This window comes from Vicia villosa, linkage group LG2, assembly GCF_029867415.1.
Source record: "Vicia villosa cultivar HV-30 ecotype Madison, WI linkage group LG2, Vvil1.0, whole genome shotgun sequence".
Taxonomy (NCBI): domain Eukaryota; kingdom Viridiplantae; phylum Streptophyta; class Magnoliopsida; order Fabales; family Fabaceae; genus Vicia; species Vicia villosa.
The window spans coordinates 21,128,454-21,144,135 of NC_081181.1; the positions used below are offsets into that span (position 1 = coordinate 21,128,454).

Sequence of the window (15,682 nt, forward strand, 5' to 3'; positions counted from 1 at the left end):
TGTATTTATAGATTGAGACTTTTTATTTTAAGATATGAAATAAAAAATCTCATATAGTCAAAATATGTGATGGTTGCCAGATGGATTTTAGTTCATCTGAATTTAATGTGTGTATAGAACCATAATCTTAAAATTAAATGACTTGTTTGTCCTTTATCATAAGGAAGCTTCCTTCTATATAGCATTATATCATAATTTTTATGATATGATATGTGAATATATTATATAATAATAGAATTTTAAAATTGTTTTAATTAATATATATTTTATTCTTTAAAATTATGAAGTTTAGTTTTTTATTGTCTCCATAAGAAAATTGTATTGTGTAATTATTAAAGTTAAATTATCCTACAAACAGTTTAAGTTTATGTTGTTATATATATATATATATATATATATATATATATATATATATATATATATATATATATATATATATATATATATATATATATATATATATATATATATATATATATATATATATATATATATATATTAACAATTCCATAAAACGTTCTAAGAAATTTAGAATTCTTTTATTATAGTGTACTAAATATGAGTTTTTTTTATAAGCTTAAGAAATGTTTAGTTAAGGAATTCAAGTTAATCAGAGATTATGAAGTGCAACAATAGACTTGAGTTTCTGACGCGATGATGAAGAGAAGTTGACTTGTAAGGATAGTATTCCAACGCTTAAATCAGTATCTTTGAGTAAGATAAGTTGAATGAAGTTTGAATTTTAATTGTGTCCATAAAGAATGTCATGTTTTACCTTTATATAGTGGGGTGGCCGTAACAACCCACTATTCTTCACACGTAGGATGTAGGGAGTCGTTGGATGTATCTTGGACCTGGATCTTCTACGCTCTTCCCCAAAATAATACTCCTATGTCCCGAACAAACTAGAGAATTATTGCCTTCTATGGATCGTAATCGTTGGTCCTTATGGTCGGCAAAGAATAGTTGCCCCCAAGTCCTTGTCTCTGCTTGGCAGTGCGAGATTTTTTGTTGTATTCGTCCTTTTGTGCCTGCCACATCCCGACTTGAATGGAAAGCCAAGTGGCAAGAGGCGACGTTTATGTCCTTGGGAATTCACGCCTTAAATGCTCCACATGCTACATATGTCTTTTCATAGGTTCTATCATAATGATCTTTGAAAATTTAAATACTCAAGTGTCTTCCTGAGGCGATATGGAGCGATGATAGTGCTTATTACTTTTTGGTAAGCTATCACGAGATCTCTAGAGTCAGTTCTGTTGTTTCTTAAGAGGTTTACCTTTAAGAAGCATTTCGAAAATCAGTTTCTCTTGGTTGCTCCTCTAAACAAAAAGGCTTGTGCGGCAATATGCACCATAAGGACTGGGAAAAAAGACAAGTGTATTATTATGTTTCATAAGTATTATAACAAAGGTCATTTCCTGACGAGAAATAAATCATACGTCTACAAGAAGAGTGATTTGTCCCAGAAGGAGCTTTATTTAAAGAAGCAGTTGGTCACATTCGTTAGAGAGTTAGGTCACGCCGGGGGCATCACTATCTGTGATGAGACTTCAAGGAAACTTTTGAAAGAGATTGTTGAAATCCGTCTACTGATGGATGCTCGCACCCAGGAAGATAAGAAGGTCATCTTTGGTGAGTTTCTGATACTCTTGCCCTCTGCCATTAGTTTAGTTGTCTATAATGCTCTTAACTTTGGTAATCCTTATTTGTAGATTCGATGAAGAATGAGGAAGCGGTCCATAACTAAGATAGAGACTCTGAGTCGTCCTAACTATTGTTGTTCCTTCAAACACTTCAATTTAGATCAATTTTCCTCCTACGACTAGGATGACAAGGATTTTGTCTCGACCCTTTTAACAGATTCTCATGGAGAAACTCCCTTGTAGCCTACTAGAAGTGTTGGTATCCCTAGTGATTCTCGGTGGGCATCGCGTATGCCAAGTCCTCTAGCTCTTGTCTTCTTGGCTAGGCCGCAACCCCGTACTTCGAAAGAACATCAGCCATCTACTTCGGAGAAGGATTTCTTTTACCTTTCCAACTTAACCGGAAAGGCTCTCGATGAGAAGTTATTGTGCTTTTTCTGTTCTGGCCATTGGTGGGGCCGGTCATTAGGATGCTTTCCTGTCTGATCAACATCGCAAGGAGAAATGAGTTCTAAATAAGGATATCTAAAACCTAAGGCTTTAGTGAGATACGTACCTGCAAGAAGTACAAAATGCTTATGTTTATCTTACCGGCATATGTGATGCCTTAGGTTCCTTCAACCTTCATTGGTCGTTAGTTTATCAAGTGAAGCTCTTGTCGAGAGAATTAGCAAGGAAGGATAAAGCTCTGGCCTCCATACAGGATACTTTATATGCTACAAAGGTATTTCTTTCCTCCATTCAAGAAGATCTTTAATACTTGCTCCTTGAAAATGCCTCATTAGCCTAGAAATTAAATGAATTATCCACCAGTCTCATGATCTTTCTAATTCCTTTAAGAATGTTTTGTCGCAAGTGTTGCAATTTCACTCTCCTTAGTGTATTTTGAGGGAATAAGTACGACCTAACAAGATGCTTAAAGATGGAACAATTGCCTCCCTTAGGGATTAGTTGTGTCTTTCTCCACCCTTTTTTAATGTAATACCTTGCATTGGGAAATGAGAGAAAATGAAATTGACGTGGTGATATTTCTTTTACCTTTTTAAGGCACATGCATTTGATCCCAAGTTAATTTCTATGGAATTTGCGTCTCTAACGAGGTTTTCATTCAAAGTTTATCCTTGTGCCTGGGGATGTTCCTAGTCAAGGGTCGGTACCCCTTATCCCCAAGTGAAACCTAGTATGAGGTTGACGTATGACAGATCCACTGCGATCTATGAAGTAACTAGCTACCAAAAGGGGTGGGTCGGTTATAGTCGTTTTAATGATTTTGCCACTTTATTTGTGTGTGTGATCTTCTTAATGTGGGTGTTGATTGCTTTATCCATACTCTTATGGAGTTTATAAAAGCACCACTGAGTCTTTGTATTGGGGCTTCAATACCTTTGGTCCTACCCCAGACTCATCGTTACCTTACACGATCACAAATAAAAGGGATATTTCAAAACTTATGCTTTGCTCATTAATAATGGAGAGGTTACATTACACTTTATGAGGTAATTAGTTATACAAGAAATAAAATCAAAGATAAAATTGTAAACATAATTAGGTGTGCATGCCACTACGTATTCTGCCTGATTTGAGGCTAGTCGGGTTACCCAGTACTGCCTGTTGGTCCGACATGACTTCCTCTTTTTGCGGGAGGCCGAATATTCATGCTCCTTAACTGATAGGTGAGGAAAGCTATGTTGATCTCCATTTCCCTGTACCCCATGGTCTTTCTACAAATCCTGGTAGATCTATTTGGCTCAATCGAGGTCAGTATTTTAAAATCTTGAAAGCTTTAAAGTTTCCAAATAATTAAGCTTCAAAATACCACACCTTACTAGATTATCCTTAGTCGAACGTCTCTTATTGAAGAGTCTCAAATAAAATGGAGAAACCTTCAAAGGAATAACATTATTCCAAGTAATCTTCTCATGAATCAATTGATCTGTATGAAACAAGATAGATAACAATTTATAGGATCTTTTAGCTGAATAACCTTTGTCATGATCAAAATTTCATGTCTATTAACCATAAACATTAATCTGCAAAACAAAATTAAACTAGAAAAACACAACACTTCCTAACCTTATCCTCCACGTATCTATTGAATTGCTGCAAACCGCTAACAATGTTGACAACTGCCCCTAAATTTCCTAATTGTCTGTGTGGACGACATCTTTGAGCCTTCTAGCTGTCCCTGTCGAGAATTAATATGTTTCTCGTCGAATATGTCAAATCACTGCAAATCTTTTCGAGATTCTGAACATGTTTTGAAGAGAGAGTGATCCTAATTTTGAGAATCTATTCCTGAGATTGCTCCTTCCTAATATTGTTGATATGCTCCTAAGACTCCTCCACTCCAAATGTAATGGGTCTATAGGTCATCTAATCTTAGGACTTAAGAATACAATAAGTCCCAAAACATTTGATAGACGAGTCGAGTTCACCACCTTAGTCGAAATGATAAATATATAAAAAAGTATGACCTAGTCATCTTCTACTTAGCATTTTCACAATTTTCTTACACTTTCACGTTGAGAATTAAAATTAAAATTCCCAGGGGCTAACATCTTGAATATAAAATCATACCTATAAATGCCTTTATTTCTAAGCCCACTCTATCATATTATTTAGAAACACATCATCTATATTAAGAGTTAGAGCTTGAAAGATTAAAAAACAGTGCACTCTCAACACTATAATGAAAATTAATCCCAACAAAACTCTACTATTTTTTGCACCTCAAATCCATATTAGCTCGATCAAGATAATTTTTTCCTATTTAATCTAATAAAATTTTCTAACATCCTCACTCCAACCTAAAGAATAAGTTCTTATTAAAAAAATAAGTTTAAAACTTGGTTTTTAAATATAATTTTTTAAAAATTCATGTTTAATTCAACTCATATCAAGAATTAGGGTTTTTATATATATATATATATATATATATATATATATATATATATATATATATATATATATATATATATATATATATATATATATATATATATATATATATATATATATATATATATATATATATATATATATATATATATATATATATATAGGGGACGACTCAAGTGAGAACATTTGGTTATTATGAGAAATGAGAACAATGAATCTAGACCATTAGATTTGATTTTAATGGACTGGATTGGTTTCTCTTTCCATGATCCTTAATATTTATTTTAAATCAACACAGAAAGAGAAACTAATCCAGTCCATTAAAATCAAATCTAATGGTCTAGATTCATTGTTCTCATTTCTCATAATAACCAAGTGTTCTCACTTGAGTCGTCCCCATATATATATATATATATATATATATATATATATATATATATATATATATATATATATATATATATATATATATATATCACGTATACCATGTGAATGATATTTTTATACGAGAATAAATCTGAACCATTAGATTTTAAAATAAATAGTGGAGATTATGTGTCATTCTTTTTTCCTCTTCCATCATTTATTTTAATAAAGGAGGAGAAAGGAAAAAATATTGACACATAATATCCACCATTTATTTTAAAATCTAATGGTTCAGATTCATTCTCATGTTCTCACATAAAAATGTCATCCTCATATAATACATCCTCTATATATAAAAATGTGATTTTTATGGAAAATAAAACTTTATAATTTTAGAGAAACTAAATTTATATTAAATTTAATTTTTAATATTTTTTATTAATATAATTTTATATCATATATATTGCATACTTTACATTTTATAACAAAATTATAAATTTTTTATTTTGTTTAATGAATTTACAATCATAAATATTCCGATGTGGAATAGTAAGTGATAATAGGTTGGTGATGCCGAATGTGAAAGATCTCTGATAAATAATGAATGATGTATCTACAAGATTAACACTCCATCATGTAAGTGAAATCAATTAGAACGAAATTGTAGGTGTAAATTTTAAATTATTCATTGGTGTAACACAAAGTGATACTTATATATAAATGAATGTTAGAATTGTCCTGAGTGAATGTGGTGCTTTATGAGGGTACATCTCTTCGTTAGTCTAAATCGATGAAACTTTGAAACATTCATATTGAACCTATCTTATTGAATTGTTTAACATTGGCCTGAGCTGACAGAACTCGAAACTTGATATTAAAATTGTCTTATTGGACTGTTTGACTTGTTTGAAAAAATAAACGCAAATCTACGCTATTTGGCGTAATTTGTGGAAAGCCAAGGTTGTTCTTAAGCATGGTAGTAGGTGGAGTATTGGAGATGGTAGTAACATTAAGGTAATGTATGACCCGTGGCTTCGAGAGAAAGGTAGTTGTTTCCTCAATGGTCCGCAAGTCCAAAGCACTTATGAACTCTTTGTTAAAGATCTTTTGCTTCCCAACATAAAGCAATGGAACGTGGGTAAGATTAATCAAATCTTTGGTACCGAAGGGGCTGCCATCATTCTTAGAGTTCCCCTAATAGATGATGTGAGGGAGGATAGGTTGATTTGGCAAGGGGAGCAAAATGGTGAGTATAGTGTGAAATCGGGTTATAAGCTTTGGAAAGGGATACAAAGTAGCAACCGGTATTATGGCATTGAGGGTAATTGGAAGAACATTTGGAGTATTTATGCTCCACCTAGAGCTAAACACCTTTTATGGAGGATTTGTAGGGGCTGCCTCCCGACGCGATCACAACTACAACAATGACATGTTCAATTCCCGTCTGTGTGTCCTTGGTGTGATTTAGAGGTCAGAGATGAGTGGCATGCTTTTTTTGGATGCGTTTCCATCATTCATAGTTGGCGGGCAGCAGGTTTGTCATCTATTATAGACCCTCGGTTGCATACTTTCCATGATGCTAAGTCCCTTATTTTTTATGTTTGTAGTCGCGAGGATCGTAGAGATGCGGGTCGTTTTGCAGTTTTGCTTGAGACTCTTTGGAGAAGTAGGAATAATGTGGTATGGGAAGATACCCGGGATGATGCTTTGAAGATCGGGTTACAAGCTTATCACAATTGGTATGACTGGTTTTTAGCTAGAGAGGATCATAATTTGGTAGTAGTTAATAATCTTTCAGCTTGCTGGATTCCTCCTTCAGGTAACCAACTGAAATGTAATGTTGACGCAAGTTTCAATAATGTGTGTGGGACAACAAACAGAGGGTGGTGTTTTAGGGACCATTTGGGAAGATTTATTTCAGCAGGAGTGTCTTGGGATGTGGGTCTTCTTTCTTTCATCGAAGCTGAAGCTACCGCTTTAAAGGAAGCAATTCAGAATGCAATATCTCTCCTGTTATCCCACGTCATTTTTGAAAGTGATTGTCAATATGTTACTAAGACTATTCATGTGCCTCATGTTGGTAATTCGGAATTTATTGTTATTATTAAGACTATTCAAAATATGTTACTTATGTTTTCGAACTTTGAGGTAAAGTTAATTAAGCGCCAAGCGACTTCGGTTGCTCATACGTTAGCTAAGGCGGCCAATTCTTGGTCTAGGCATAGTTTCTTCAATAATGTACCTCCTTATATTGAATTTAGTTTGAGTAATGATATCAATTAAGTTTGTTCTTGTCAAAAAAGATCTGACCTAAATTTAAATTTATTTATTTATATAAAATCTATATCAATTTGATTTTGGTTACGAGTGACTCAAACAAAAGATAAGATAGACTACAAATTGTAAGCTATTATCTCTCGACATGAACTATTCTTAACCATAATAATCATAATTAGCAAGTGAGAGTGTTTCAAACAAAACAAACCATAGCAAATTTGCAAACCATTAGTGCACTAGACATAATCATTTCATTAGTGCAAAAAGTAAAGCTTATTAATTTAATCATCTCTTTAATATGACTTCATAGAAAAAAAAATAAAGACAATAACTATACATAACAACAAATAGAAACAAGAATCTAAGTAACTAAAATGAGAGAACATAGGTAGGTTCGAGGATATGATGCCCAACACAAAAAACCGTTAGCAAACAAGTAACCACAGCTGTTTCTTTTCTGTACTCAAATCAAATCTCTAAAACCGCGTTGATTTCACATTGCTAATTACTCTTTTTTATTTCTTTCATCATAATAATAATTTTAATATTTATTATTATTATTGAAAGCTACACTTTTCAATTATTTTTCTTTGATAACGCCTACATAACTTGACTTTTTTGCACCCTTTTTTTCTTTTTGTAATGTTTAGTTTTAATTAAGGATTTGAAAATATTTATTATGCATGGTACGGAGAAGAAAGAAGGACCAATTGATTATTGTTTTCCTTTTCTTGATAAAAATGACAGAACATATGCACACACATTGATACGTGTGGAAGACAAACTTTTTTATTTTTACTTGTGTTTTTTTTAAGCATTTTCTTAATAGTCAAATTGACGAGTTGAATGAGAAAACGAAAACAACTGTAAATCTAAACAATGAATAGAACAAGTTCACAATCCACAGAAACACAGCAAACCAATACACTGATCTGACATGACCAACAAACCAAACAACTAGGGTTGGAGGAAGAAAAGGTCATCAATGTGAATTGAAAACATACTTTTAATTTTTTATATATATAATTATAGATTTTATTGAAGTTATATTAAATTTAAATAATTTAGTAAAAATAAAATAAATACATTTACGTAGAGGACCACGGTTTCATCCCCGCCACTGTGATCGGGAGAAGACTGAAACCACTTGATGTTAGAACTGAATCCCGAATCAATATGGTGATGAAAAAAATATATATCCTATTAAAAAATATTTAATCGAATATGTTTGTGTCTCTTTTTTCTTTTTTATTCATCGTGTAAACATTGGAATAGAGTGTAAGAGATGATCATTTAATAAGTATAATAGTAATATTAACTAAATAATACTCTACAACGATAAGGCATGTGAGCATGAGGGGAATATTGTTGTCAATCTTATTAGCCATATGTGTATAAGAAATGGTTTATCTTCATAATTTGTGAAATGAATGATTACAAATGATTTGTAGTGAGTTAAGAGGTGCATCAAAGTTATGGTGGAATATCTCTGTTATTATAATTTTCGCTACTATAAAACGCGAAAACAACAACGTCAAAGTTATTACGGTTTGTCCAAAAACCATAGTGGCACTTCTAAATTTATGTGCTAACAATTTTTTTTATTTTTTAATAAAACTTTTAAGGTTATAATTACGGTAAATTATCTAACCGCGGTGATATAACCCCGCTTTTCTAGGTTCGATCCCCAGGTTCCTCAAATAGTTAATCCATTTTATGTTAATGCGCGCCTATTCAATTTTATTTATATTTAATTAAAAAATAATAGGTATATCACTACGACTCCTTTATAAAACTGTTGTTGCACACTGACGCTTCTTTATATATGTTAAACACTAAGTATCCATTTTCCACTGAAAAAAGAAACAAACCCTAGCACCAACGCCGTCGGCATCGTCGAAAAGAAGACAAGAAAACCCATACTCATTGTTGTTGTTCAGTTTCGTTTCAAACGTCGCATTTGAAGACAAACTCATCCAAAGGTTTTAATATGTCTTCTTCCACTGTAAAATCTAGATCTGGAAATTTATGTGGTTGTGATAGTCGTATGATTTCGTACCAATGCAAGAAGGGACATAATAAAGGAAGGCTTTTTTTGAAGATGTTCATTTTGGAGGAGTGATGAAACATGTAATTTGTTCATATATATAGGATGAAGACATGAGAGAAAAATTAGGAAATGAAGATGACAGTAATATGAAGTTAGAGTTGGAAGTTGTGGACTATTTGAAGGTTATATATGCAAATTCAAAAAAGAAGAACAAGAATTTGAAGGACAAACTGAAGTCATAGAGATTTTTTGAAAATTTGAAGTTGTTATGTTTTCTTATCTCCTTCATGTTTAATATTTACTTTGTTATGAAATGTAATAGTTGAAATAGGGTTTGAAATTTGAAAATTTTACACTGACTCTTATTTGCTTTATGTTTAATGTTTACTTTGTTATGAAATGTAATGGTTGAAGATGCAGTGAACTTGACAGGAATGCAACTAAAAGACGGTTTCTTACAAGTATGTTCATCGCAAACTTTTGAGTTTTCAATTACAATTATTTTTTTGTTAGTTTATCTAATTTGTAGTTTAAGCTGATAGTTTAAGTTGATAACCTTAAGACATTTAAAAACAAAGATTAAAACTTCATTACATAAACTTTCATTACATAATCAAAAACCATAATAATATCTAAAACCTCTCTCGGTGACATAAAATTAGACCAATCATAGTCGGCCTCATCATCATCAGAATCGAGAAAATTAATTATTTGACTCAACCTTCTTCTTATTATTATTATTATTATTATTTTTATTATTATTCTCCTCACCCAGAGAGCTCTCATTAGTCTAAACATAACACTCTCTTCAGCAACATCTTGAATTTGATGCTGGTTTTGCACCACAACATCATCTACAACATTATCTTGAGGCTCAGGCTGGTTTTGCACTACATCATCCTCTACAACAACATTTGGATTCTCAGTATTGTTGGTAGCTTGAGCAGGATAACACATGTTGATTCCTTTGAATGAAGTTGTTTTTGTATTTTGGTCCGCTTTTATATTGTTCCTTCTGATTCTTCATCTTCTTCTCTTGGAAGTTTAAAAACCAAAGATTCTCTTTATTGTTTCTTTAATTCTATACGCTTTCTATTCTCTTTGGTGCAAATCGCTTCAACGACCTCATTCGTTTCGGTATCAATATAACTCAGAGAGTGTTTAGTTGTGTTAATTTTTAATTGGGCTATAAGTCGTTCATAAGGGAAATCGTCATTAATGGGAACTTGTTCAGTTTGGATGCATTCCATTCTCGATTAGTGATGAGCTACCACATTTTCCGTACCTTTCTTAACTTTGATTTCCATATCAAACTATTGTAGGAGTAAGATCCATCTAAGCAGTATTGGTTTAGCATCTTTTTTACTCAATAGGTACCTGATTGCGGCATGATTGGTATAGATAATTATTCTTGCTCCTACTAAGTAGAAACGAAAATTATCCAAAGCGAACACGACAGCTAAAGTTCCTTTTATGTGGTGGCATAGTTCATTTGTGCAGGGTCTAAGGTTCTACTAGCGTAATAAATTGCAGGAAACTTTTTATCTTTTGTCCTAAAACTGCACCTACTGTGTAATCGCTCGCATCACACATTATCTCGAACGGTTCGTTCCAATTTGGAGGTTGCATAATGGACGTTGAGATTAAAGCTCGTTTAAGTGTTTGAAATGCATCCAAGCATTTGTCATCAAAGATGAATTCAGCGTCTTTGATCAATAGCTCAGTTAAAGTTTTGGTTATTTTAGAGAAATCTTTAATGAAAAATCGATAAAAACCGGCGTGTCCCAAAAGCTTCTTATTTCTCTAACAGTTTTCGGAGGTCGAAGGTTTTCTATAACTTCGATTTTTGTTTTACCCATTTCGATCCATCTATCGGACACTATGTGTCCAAGTACAATTCCTTGTCGGACCATGAAATGACATTTTTCCCAATTGAGCACTAGATTTACACTTACGCATCGTTCAAGTACCATTTCGAGGTTCAATAGACACCCTTCAAAACTTTTCCCATAGACAGAGAAATCATCCATAAAGACTTCCATCATACCGTCTAGAAAATCAGCGAAGATGGACATCATGCATCTCTGGAATGTTGCAGGTGCGTTACATAGTCCGAACGACATTTGTCTATAGGAAAATGTACCATAAGGACACGTGAAGGTAGTCTTTTCTTGGTCATCAGGATGGATAGGAATTTGGAAAAATCCTGAATAACCTTCTAAATAGCAAAAATGGGAATGTTTAGCCAAACTTTTAAGCATTTGATCGATGAAGGGTAAAGGGAAATGATCTTTACGAGTGGCTTTGTTTAGCTTCCTATAGTCGATACACATTCTCCATCCAGTTTGAGTACGTTGTGCTACGGATTCGCCTTTCTCATTACTGATAACTGTAACTCCTCCCTTCTTGGGTACAACATGAACGGGACTAACCCATTTACTGTCAGATATGGGGTATATGATTCCTGTCTCTAATAATTTATGCACTTCTTTCTTGACTACATCACTCATAATAAGATTAATTCTTCTCTGATGTTCTCTAGAGGTCTTACAGTCTTCCTCAAGCATAATGTGATGCATACAGATAAAGGGACTTATTCCTTTCATGTCTGAGTTGTTATAGCCTAAAGCAGTTAGGTATTTCTTTTGGACATTTAGTAGTTTTTTAGTTTCTATCAGTCCTAGCTTTACGTTGACTATAACAGGTCATTCAAGTTCTGTGTCTAGGAACTCATACCTTAAATCTTTAGGTAGTGTCTTAAGTTCTATAGTTAGTTTCTTCTGGCAAGGAATAGGATCAAGAGTTAGTGCGAGACATTCACTTATATTATCATCTTGGTATTCACCACGCCAATTATCATCTTCAAAAATAGGTGGCATAGGAATTTTCAGCACTTCAGCATATGTATTTAGTTGTTTCTCCATTTCTTTAATGCATTCGTCGATAACATCCATGAAACAACACAAATCATCTATAGCAGGTGCTTTAAAGAATTGTGAGAGGATAAATTCTATCTTTTCTTCACCAAACTCAAAGGTTAATTTTCTCTTTTTTACATCTATAATGGCTCTGGCAGTGGCTAGGAATGGTCTTCCTAAAATAATAGGAATGTTGGAATCCTCCTTAATATCCATTATTATGAAGTCGGTAGGAATATAGAATTGGTCTATATAGATAGGAACATTTTATAACATACCTACAGGAAACTTAACGGATCGTTCAGCTAATTGTAAAGACATTCTCGTTGGTCTTAATTCCCCTAATTTGAGTTTTTCACAAATGGATAATGGCATTAGGCTAACACTGGCTCCTAAATCACACAAGGCTTTGTCTATAACAAATTTTCCAATTACACATGGTATGGAAAAACTACCTGGGTCTTTTAGTTTAGGAGGCATGTTGTTTTGGATTATAGCACTACACTCAGCGGTTAGCGTAATAGTTTCATTCTCCTCAATATTTTTCTTATTGGATAGGGTCTCTTTAAGGAACTTAGAATATGAGGGCATTTGTGTGATGGCTTCTGTGAAAGGTATGGTAACATTCAATTATTTCAGAAGTTCTACACATTTTTTAAATTGCCTTTCATTATTAGGGTTAGCGAGTCTTTGAGGATATGAAATTGGTGGGTTATATGGTGGTGGAGGCACATAAGGTTTCTCTTTCTCTGATGCCTCTTCACTTTTGTCTTCCTTTTCGCTCTCAGCTTGTTCTTTCTCCTTTTTCAGTTTCTTTACCAGGTTTTTGATACATGGTCGGGTTTTGAAGTCTTGGGTCGACCGGTCCATCTAGTGTTGTCCCACTTTGGAGTGTAATAGAATTAGTGTGACCTTTCGGATTTGGTTATGGTTGTAACACCCTTCTAAACCCCCAATAAATTAAATGATATTTTCAGAGTAAACATGTAATTAAGAGTGTTACAATTATCTCATATAAAATAAAACATCTGTCATGCTGTTCTGAGGAACATAAACAATTGCAAACATGTTTAAAACACAGCGGAGTACTTTATTAGTTGAATAATCAAAACCATCATCCACCACGTTCAAGGCATAAACAACATTATTCAACAACAAAACCAAAACTAGAGTTATCATCCAACTCTAAACACAAGAGCCCCCCAGTGTTACAAGACCAGAGCATGACACCGACACAACCGAACTACACGAAGTAACTCTACGAGTTATCCTCACCCAGCACAAGCCACTAATCCTTAATCTGAAAAATAATCAACAGTAAGGGTGAGTCTCATTCGCAATTAAACAATGTTATCAGTTCATAAACGATAAAACATCAACAGTATAATATTCACCCAACATCATCATATATTCAGGCTATACACACATACATCAAACACGCAACATTATAACATTGGACAACTTCCATTCATGTTATAATAAATCAAACACCTAATGCAATGCAACTACATGCATGTGGTACCAATCATGGGACAAACCCATCTCACCGATCCACCATCGTCAAGGATACGGCGACACCCACTCACTAATTCCACACAATGGGAATTAGCTACCACTGATCCACCATCGTCAAGGATGTTAGACGCTGGCCTGAGGATCAAGAGGGGGGGTGAATAGATCTCACAGAGTTTTTCGGAATTATTTCGAACTAAAGCGAAAGCGGTTCTGAATCGACTTGCGTCTATTCCGGACCGTTATTGCAAGGGTCGTATATGTGACAAAACCACAAGATAATTGAGATTAACGATGAAGTGATATGTTATCGAATCAATACGTTTCACAGCTGAAAATCAATTAACTTCTAAATTGACAAACTTTGATTTGCAATGCAGTAATAATGGAATAAGCAAAAAGACAAACACTTGGTGATAATGTTCAAATTGATGATGATTCAAGATGTGGTGAATTGTGATGTTTATGCAGAACCTTAATTCACAATTTTAACACTTGAATCGTTAACCAATTTTGCAATTATGACCAAATATGAACAGAACGTAAATGAAAAGATAAAAGCGACAAGAACACGATATTTGTTCAGGCAGTTCGTCGATCGTCCTCGCTACGACTACGTCTGCCCCCAATTCCAAATTGAAATTGGGAAATCTTCCATTAATGTTGAAAGTAGTATATACAAAGAAGAAAACAAAGCGATAAACAATAAACCGAATTTGTCGATCCTTTGAATCTTCTTCCCCCTTAATCTTGTGCCAGATCAAGGTGATCCAAGAGCTTCACTTGATCCCTTTTCTGCAGTGTCTTGAATTGCCTTGAACCCTTGTTCTTCAATCTTCACACTCAGATGGATCCTCGATGAAACCTCTTGATAAAAACCCCCAAGAAACACCTATCTTGGAGGACAAAACCCTCGGATTTTATTCACCAAAAACCCCACAAATCTTCACCCACTAGGAATCTTCAATTCCGTTCCATGGACGTTATCGAACTCGATCACTAACCCTCAACGCAAGAATGATTATGTGTAATTGTGTTGGAGATGACGAAGAACGAAGATGAGAAGCCTTTGTGTATCTTTCAGTCGTTGGTGTTGTATGCAATAATTGAACCTTGGATAATATATGTGAGTTGCTGGTATGTTGGAGCAGAGTGAACACATGATTTGGGAAGTTTTTAGCAGATAGGTCGACCTACCTTGGTGCTTAGGTCGACCTAACAGAGGTAAGAATGAGTCAGAATGAATTTGTTGCCAGTTGAGTCGACCTATTGCTAGGTTAGGTCGACCTAGAATCAGTTAATTCAGCTTTTTGAAGAATTCTTCAGATTAGGTCGACCTGTGGATGTGAGTGGGTCGACCTAACAGTGATATGACAAAAACTCTTCAGTTTAGGTCGACCTAGGAGTGTGGTTAGGTCGACCTACTTGTGGTATTTCTGAAACTTTCTTGTTTTCTTAGTTTTGAGTCGACCTAGATATATTGCAGGTCGACCTGATTTGTCTTGACTAGCCAACCTAGCATTTCCTTGAGTTCTTTTGCTTAAGCCTTGTTGTTTGTTTGCTTGTGGAGTTTGCCATGGATCAAAAACTTCTTTGTGAATGTGACCTTGTATTTACATTCTCCCCCTTTTTGATGATGGCAAACACTCAATGACATCTCATGATGGCAAACAATCAGTGACATCTCTAGCAGAACAAGTAGTGATTGCTCCCCCATACTCTCAGCATCCATAACTAAGCTCCCCCGTACTCTCAACATCTATTCCCCATACTCTCAGCATCTATCTCCCCCTTTGACAATATCAAAAAAAATGCACGAGTAATAGAAACAAGAGACAGTATAAAATAGATAAGGCAGGAACGTAGCACACATAATCGTTAACAGAAGCAAGTAGAGGTGACATAATATCCAAAAAAAACTTTTAATGTTACAACCAAGCACACATAATATTCAGACAAATTTAAAAGAAAACTAAACTAAGTACTTAGAAATCTTTAGTAAATATTCATGACAA

The 15,682-nt window shown here is 34.0% G+C and overlaps 1 protein-coding gene across 1 annotated transcript; it reads left to right on the top strand.

Annotated features, from left to right (window-relative positions):
• Window positions 1–5,927: 5,927 nt before the first annotated feature.
• LOC131648689 (uncharacterized) lies at window positions 5,928–7,193 on the top strand. The gene is made up of 2 exons (XM_058918423.1): window positions 5,928–6,214; window positions 6,518–7,193. Exons 1-2 carry the CDS (start codon window positions 5,928–5,930, stop codon window positions 7,191–7,193), a joined length of 963 nt encoding a protein of 320 aa, XP_058774406.1.
• Window positions 7,194–15,682: the final 8,489 nt, after the last annotated feature.